We start from the raw sequence: 8,023 nt of genomic DNA on the forward strand, positions 1-8,023 counted from the left end.
CTTTCAGACATTCTTTGCTTTGTAAACTTCTTTTAAAAAAGGAGATCTATGCAATGATAAGGGAAAAGGCAGGGATAAAGGAGATCTTTCTACCTGTTAAACTATAGAGTAGAATGGATAGCATAAAAATATGTATCCTCCGGGCTTCAGAATCCAAAGACAACAGTGCATGCTTTTTTTTTGTAGTTGTCTTTTGGAAACTTGCATGAAATAATTAACATTCTTACCCAGGTTAAACAATATTTGTAAAGTGTTTCTTTTCCCTCTATGAATTTTTAAGCTGTCGTTTTTAATTGCTTTTAATAGCACATTAGCAGTAGAAGGCACAAAGACAGAGCTGCTGGGAAGCCCCCGAAACCCAAATACAGTCCTTACAACAAACTACAGAAGGCAGCACATCCGCTGGGGGTGAGTGTCATCTCTGCTTCCCACAGTTTCCGGAACTGGGGTTTTTTTTGTCGCTAAAGGAAATAAGTGGGAGGTACCTCAGTAATGACGGACAGTTGATTTGAGAGTCTAACCCCTACGTCACCAACAGAATTATTGGTTTCATGTGTTGTTGGGGTGTTTTGCCCCCTTCAGCCACAGGATCTTATCTTCTTGAGTTGGGCTCAGATTGATAACCGAGCATGGGGAAGGGAAAAACTCTTTGAGTCAGATAAGTAATCACCAAAAATCGGCTCTTGATGTTAGTGGATACTTTTAGGAAAAAGCGTCAGAGAAAATCAAATTATTATGTAGCATCTTCAAGAGCCAAAGCACCGGTATTATTGATACCCTCAAAATACTTTGGATTTTGATGATACAGTCTCAAAGGCATGGCTTATTATTATATGTTATTATTCACCCAAGGTCACCATATAATGCCTGGGAAATACTACTGGGAAATGCTCACTTCCCATTACTCTAAAAGTGCCTTTTAGATAAGTAAACATACTAATATGGCTCTCCTGACCTGGAATTTTGGTAAGATTTTAGGGGAAATCTGTGAACCTCCTGACATCTTAGGCTAATATTTATGAGCATGTACCCTTTTTCTGGTTAATTGGCCATAGTTTTCATCAGAGAGACCCAGGGCACAATGAAAAGTGAAGAACAACTGATACATAATATGTACTGAATTGTGCATTTTGAAGTCTGTTTTCTTTAAAAATAGACGTTATTGTTACAGTTGGTCCTTGAACAATAGGAGTTTGAACTGTGCAGATCCACTTATATGCAAATTTCAATCAATACAGTTGGTTCTCCATATACAAGGGTTTTGCATTTATGGATTCAACCAAACTCAGTTCAAAAATAGTAATTTTGAATCACAGTTGGGAATCCTTCAGATGTAAAGGGCAGGGCCCACTGTGGGTAACTTTTGGGTGAGTCAAAAGTTCCACAGAGATTTTCAACAGTGCTGTGGGAGGTTGGCAACCCTAACCCCCGCACCCTCTTTGTTCAAGGGTCAACTATAATTGGTGCTATTGTGTGCTGCTGACACATCAAAATATAGTTAAAAGAAAATTTCATCTATTATGAGACCTAAGCATGAGTTGACCCAATTAATTTGGTAGCATTGCCCATTTTTATGCAAATGAAGTCACTTTACTCTTTTGTACAAAAGCAATTTAATCTGCCTTTCAATATAAAATTCTGCTCAGAGCTGATGTTTCAGCATCACTAGTCATAACCTTGGGCGCTCTCTCTGACCAGCATAGATGCAGCCTTCAACAATGAAGTGAATAGTTCTTAAATAGCCAAGTGAAATTGTGATCATGTTAGCATCCAAAACATACTTAGCTATCATTATGTTACTCTTCCCATAAATGGGAACATTTTCTTCATGAGAACAGCCATCTTACTGGTGCCACTAGCTAGAAAATGAACTAGATTGAGAGATGTTACCATTGCACAAAGACAAAAAAAAATCATATCAAACTTTTGAGTAGATAAGTTTTTCTTAACTTCTTTATGGATGGTGGAATTTTGTAATTAGTACCTCACACCTCTGTGCTGCTCAGTTACACACTTGAATAACTGACAGCATTAATGAATGTCTCTAAAAATGTTTGTTCCATGATACTAAGTGTGTGCATAAAGGGTAGAATGAAAATTCCCTATTTTTCCTCAAGATGAATATTTTCCTCAGGAGGTCTATGTATCAAAAAATAAAATAAAATATGGTTGCTGAGTACTTTTTCTAAAGGACTTTTCAAAACCCTGGATGGGCCATTTTCAGGGATCTCCCAGCTCTTCTAAAGGAAAGACTTTCTACACTTTCCATTTCCTTTATTGTCAGTTCACAATTGGGAATTTGTCTTTGTCGTTGTTTATTGCTATACTTGAAAAGCTGCCCACCATTTTGGATTCTAAGTGTAGCCTGCAAAAAGTCTGTTCTTGTACTCTTTTTTTTTTCTCTCTCTCTCCCTTGCAGGTAAAATTAGTATTTTCAAAAGAACCGTCAAAGCCATTGGCTCCACGAATTCTACCCAACCCGCTGGCAGCTGCTGCAGCCGCTGCTGCTGTGGCGGTGAATTCCCCCTTCAGTCTCCGAACTGCCCCAGCAGCAACACTGTTCCAGACTTCTGCACTCCCACCTGCGCTCCTGCGGCCCGCCCCCGGGCCCATTCGGACCGCCCACACTCCTGTACTGTTTGCTCCTTACTGAATTCCACAAGGGAGTCATTGTACTGCAATAATTTTTAAAAAAACAGAACACAAAACAAACAAAAGAGAACTATGCAGTGTTTATTTATCGTTTAAAGTCTATCTGAAGAGCCAGGACTTTTGATAGTGAATTGAAAAGATTATCAAAAAAAAAATGAGGGAGGTTTTGGGGGTGGGAAGGGAGGGGTGGTATTTTCTCCAAATTCAAGCATTCCTCTTGAACACCGGTTATTTTAGAACTGATCTGCAGCACTGACTTGTGGTGGTATCTAGAACTTATGAAGCCCATTGACTGTGCTTTTGGGCACCTGTTTCCCTCTGCATTGTCTTTCCTGCGTTATGAAACAACTATATATTGTTTAAGGGCATTAACTGGTTCCAATGTATATATAACAATTTACTCTATAGATTAAAATAATACAAAAAAAAGAAAACAAAAGAAAAAAACAAAAGCAACACTGTGAATAGTAGTACCCGTGCTGGTCCTCTTGCTATGACAGCAATTAGTGGGCATTTATCCCAACAAACTAGATACAGTAGATGTCTTGTAAAACAATAGTGCTGTGTCTCAATCTATGCCACTAGGTTTTAAAGAATTGCAAAAGATAGAACGAATAACTATTTCATGCCAGTAAACAGTCAAAAAATAAACAAACACCCGATGGTGTTGGTGGAGGTCTCCCTAGTCCGCATTCTTCCCCTTCTGTCCAGCTCCGATATGACTTTAAGTTCAGAACAATAAAACAGAGCCAAACAGAGAGGTGGGAAGAGATATCAGTAAAGATTATTTCTTCCAAAGTACCATTTTCCCACCCTGAAGCAGTATCGCTGGAAATAGAGAAGTGTTTATAATGAAGCTATATCTGAAAACAGGTAAAACCATGCATCATGGGAGTTTAAAAAGAAATCAGTACAACTCTTCTGCTTCATGGATAAGGGACAATCATAACCTAGAATGATAATGCAAAGTAACAATTGTCGAATGAAAAACAAACAAACAGAATATTGTACCTCTGCAATATCCCTTTATATCATACCAGTAGGGTTGTCTCTTAGGCAAAGATTTCTGCTTCGAATGTGATGGTAGGCATTAGCTATTGTTGTGGGGTTTATGTTTTTGTTTCCTAGCTTTCCTACTGACATGATATAAACAATTAATATATATTTAAATGTTAGTAAAACAAAGAAAAGTGAATCGGAGTTTATTGCAGATCAAGGATATAATGTTAAACAAAATACTGGTAAGATGCACTTGACCATCATTTCTCTAGTGGAGTTGTAAAATGCCGACAGCCTTTGATATTCACCGTAAGGCTGAAAGGAGTTGATGTTTTACCTTCAAAACAAGATTTATCAGGGGTATATATAAATATATGTATATTGTATATATGTTAGAAAGATTAAGAGAATAACTTATAAAAAGAAAATCTATATAAAGTAAATATATAACCATCCCATGTTACATGTTATCATTAAGTTGGTAACAAATGGCTGTGCCTTTAATTTGTGATAAAGGCTATTTGCTTTTTCCCATAGAAAGCTAACATATACCTATCACTCTGATGGGGTTTGATGCAGCCAGTCTGTTGCATTAATAAGAACAATGGCAGTCAATCTTAGATCAGTGATTTAAAAAAATGTACAAACCAACCCTACATGATTTAAGTTTAAAGAAAAAAAATATTTTTGAAAAGGTTTTGTAAAGACTATTTAAAAACATAGGGAAGGGCTAGGTATGGCCTTCCTGAAACTGCTCTTATCTAAACTGTAGTAGCCTTTTGAGAGGTATAAAGATTCAAGATGAAACCATTTGAGAGAGAGGTATTTAGCATTCGTCATTTTATATTTAAGAAACACCCATAGTGTGCTTGGTGCTCAACATTAAACATGGTCTTTGGAGTTCTTGTCTACCATCTAGCTATAGACATTTGTCATATACACATATCATTAAAGCAGTTGGCTTTTTATATCTTTTGTTAAACAAACCAAAAAGGAAAGGAAAAAGGAAAGAAGGTAGAAGGGCAGGCAGGAAGGAAACTATTTCATCAGTCTTTGCTAAAAAAAATAAAAATTTAAACTTTATACATTCTGGTTAAACATGGTGGTTAGCATTTAAATTGGTATTTGAGAATATCTGGTGATTTTTTTTTGCATTTACCAATATCTCTCCTCTTCAGTCTTAGCAGGTGTTTGTTTGTTTCACCCACAAACTCTGACGTACATCAGGTGGAGAGTTCCTCGTGACTTTGTTGTTTGGGATTCTGTCTGTATCCCGTGCGACCATCTTCTCACCATTTGAGCTTTCGTTTCCTTTTTCTGCTTTGTCAAGTTTTTTGGTTTTTCACTATATGTCAGCTTGAATTCTTATCCAACCACCTACACCTGAGAAAGCCTCTCTTTCTGTTGGAGGACTTGGTGTGCATTGATGCAATCTGGCTACAATGTGCTTTAGCTGTTCCTCCCCGTTTCATCATAGCGAAGGAGCCAGTCCATGAGAAGTCAGGCCTGTTGCAAGAGTCCTGGATCACAAGGTGTTACTAACTGTAATGATTTGCTGGGAACAAACAAATCAGCCATATTTTCTCCATCAGCCATATGAGAAAACTCAGAAATACGTAAATCCCTTCTGCCTCACTTCGCTATGGAACCATTTTTTGTTTAAATGGTCTCTTACATTGGCGTTGTAATCATCAGTTGTCTTTTACTCACTACCTAATAAAGGATGAAGCCTAACCTTAGAGCTCAAAGTGGATTCTCTGTGAATTGTTTCCCCCCAACTCCACATATTTATCAACATCTATTGCAGTTCAGTCTGCTATAAAGCTATCCCCTTCCCCTGAGGGAACTTTCTCCATGAATAAAGATCAATAATCCAGATTGATCAGCAGCGGTGCTCGGAAAAATCCCCAAGGGTGGTCAACTTTATGGTTATATATATGTATCCCTTCCCATGCATCACACCCGTGACAAGGAAGGGAGAGAGAAAGCATCTCGGATTCCATTTGAAACAAATATAAATGCATTGCAAGAGTCAAACTGCCTCTGGAAGAAGCGTGGTTGCACCTTATCCAGATCATCCAGACAAATGGGAAACAGTTGTTGGGGAGGTCCGTGCTTTCTCTTTTAGGAAAACAGGTGATTACAAATGACAAATTGCTCCTCTCACTTGTTCTAAATTTTGAAGAGTGGTTGTTCTATTCACATAAGCAAACACAGTTGGCTTTTGGCAATTTATATCATCACTGCCTCCTCTGAAAGGATTGTGATCTTCAGGCACTCTTGGGCTCTCCCTCTGTTGTAATAACTCACTGCTGTTATCATCAGATGTGTGTGTGTGTGTGTGTCTGTGTGTGTATTGGTTGTTGAAGGGGGCTACATGTTTGCTGCCAAGGGACTTTTAGCCAAGAGAGTGTTTATACTCAAAAATTAAAAGAGCAGTAAATCACAAAATAAAGGATTAAATATTAAAAGACAATACAGTTTTAAAAATGGGATTATTCAAAGTTTTTTTGTAGACATTCCCATATAAGTTTTTAAGGAACAGAACCAATACATTGCAGAGATAGGCATTAAATTTCACTTACAATTACATTTTAAACTCAGATCTTCGTTTACATACCCATGTAGTGTTTCAACTTTCCTGAAGAAATCAGATCACAAAACTAAAAGATGACTCTGGTAGTTTCCTTCAAATCTGAATTGGTGCATAGAACTACGTTTCTGTTCATAAGTGTGGACAGCATTGTATTAATAACTGCTTGTATACAGTAAAGCATTATAAAGTGGTGGGGAAAACAGTGAGCCTGAAAGAAGTCAACTCCGTCTCTGACCTACAGGGGAACAAGTAGTCAACTAATGTTTTGTCCTTAATTTCATCAGCAATATGGGCGAGGTGAATAAAGGCTGAGTTAGCTTACTGTTTCTGCATTTAAAGGACCACGTCCCTCGTCCTCTCAGGAATAAGACTGCTTTCTTGTAGCGAGCCATACAGCTCTTCACATACTTGCATGTTTACAGAAAAGTTTTCTGTATTCCTTCCCATCCTGAGTGGAAACCACACTGTAGTAGGCCATTGGTCTGATCCATCAGAATGTAGACCTCACCAACAAGTATCAGAGGAGGGGCTAACTCACATCGGACTTACAACAAGGCCATGAAGGCTGCACTGCATCTCTTCTCTCCGTCTAGAGCAGAGTGAATTCTGAACAAAACAAACCCCAATGAAGGCAATAGAAAGTTGGCTACAGGGGTATGGAAGGGAGCAACAGATGTAAATGCCTCCTCATTCCTTTCCTTTTGCTTTCCCCCTACGGTACAAAAGGACCCCAGCACTAATTCTGCCCTGGCTTTGCAGGTGCTTTAGCTAATGGCCACATTGTTAAGACCACGTGCTCCAGGGCCAAAGGCTGTTGCCTCTCATTGTCACAGCAAGAATTCCGTATGCCTCCTTTTGTATGCACTTAGCTTCATTGAGCTTCACAGGTGTTGGGTGTTTTTTTGTTTTAAAAATTGAAGGCAAGACCCTCCCCCAGCAACAAGATAAAGGCTTGCATTATCACAAGACTGGCTTTATTGCGGTGGTCTGGTACCTGAACTCCGAGGTGTTCCTACAAGCGCTTCTTTGAGGTGGTCTGGAGCCGAACCTGCCAGATCTCTGAGGTATGCCTATATTTGAACTCAGCACTGACAGTGAATGTCGTACATATTGATTGCTGTTGGCTTTCATTAAAAGGGCAGGCTTACTTTTGGAGCGTCTCTGCTGATCTTCCTAAGGTATGCTTCAGTAACTACAGAGGCTACTCTCAGGCAGTGAAATGGATCATTTATATGGCAAATCTCCATTGTCCTCTACTTACTGCTTCTGAGAATGATATGAGGGCTTCCAGTGAAAGACAGATATGTTGATGTATCATCCTCAGGGGGCCGATAAGGTTTTTATTTCCAGAAATGGATTTATAACTTACCAGAATTATGAATGGTGATGGAAGGCAGGTCTGCACTGGAAAAACCTCCTATGTGTAACTTGATTAGGAGTTTGTGCAGGTTACAAGGGTCACGGAGTTTAAGGAATCTACTGGTTGGTTCAGCACGCTCAGGGGTGAAAGGAGCAAGCGTTACCTTCAGTCTGAGTGTCTTCTTTTCCCTGTTCTCCGGGATGGAAAGCCATCCTTCTTGCATATTGAGTGGCCTCTAAAAACTTCCAAAATGCACTTGAAGCCCAATCTGTCCCTGCATGCGCTTAATTAAATACGTATGAGCAAGTGGAGTATTGTAGAGTTTGGTGACGTTTACTAAAACCGTAGAAAATGGGATCATGTTCTTTTCATGACTGGCAAGTTAGCTCTAAAAGCAATTTCCAGAATAGAGCTAA

At 38.9% G+C, this 8,023-nt stretch overlaps 1 protein-coding gene across 5 annotated transcripts in view; it reads left to right on the forward strand.

Annotated features, from left to right (window-relative positions):
* ZNF385D (zinc finger protein 385D) overlaps positions 1-5,399 on the forward strand; it is a 575,248-nt gene extending 569,849 nt beyond the window's left edge. For all 5 annotated transcript variants that reach the window (XM_015568073.1, XM_006770163.2, XM_015568075.1 and 2 more), the window contains 2 exons: positions 307-408; positions 2,420-5,399. In XM_015568073.1, coding sequence (XP_015423559.1) covers positions 307-408; positions 2,420-2,653 — 336 coding nt within the window. In that variant the 3' untranslated portion in view covers positions 2,654-5,399. The remainder of the gene's footprint in view (positions 1-306; positions 409-2,419) is intronic.
* Positions 5,400-8,023: the final 2,624 nt, after the last annotated feature.

The sequence above is a fragment of the Myotis davidii genome, unplaced genomic scaffold (genome assembly GCF_000327345.1).
Source record: "Myotis davidii unplaced genomic scaffold, ASM32734v1 scaffold962, whole genome shotgun sequence".
In the NCBI taxonomy this organism is placed as follows: Eukaryota; Metazoa; Chordata; class Mammalia; order Chiroptera; family Vespertilionidae; genus Myotis; species Myotis davidii.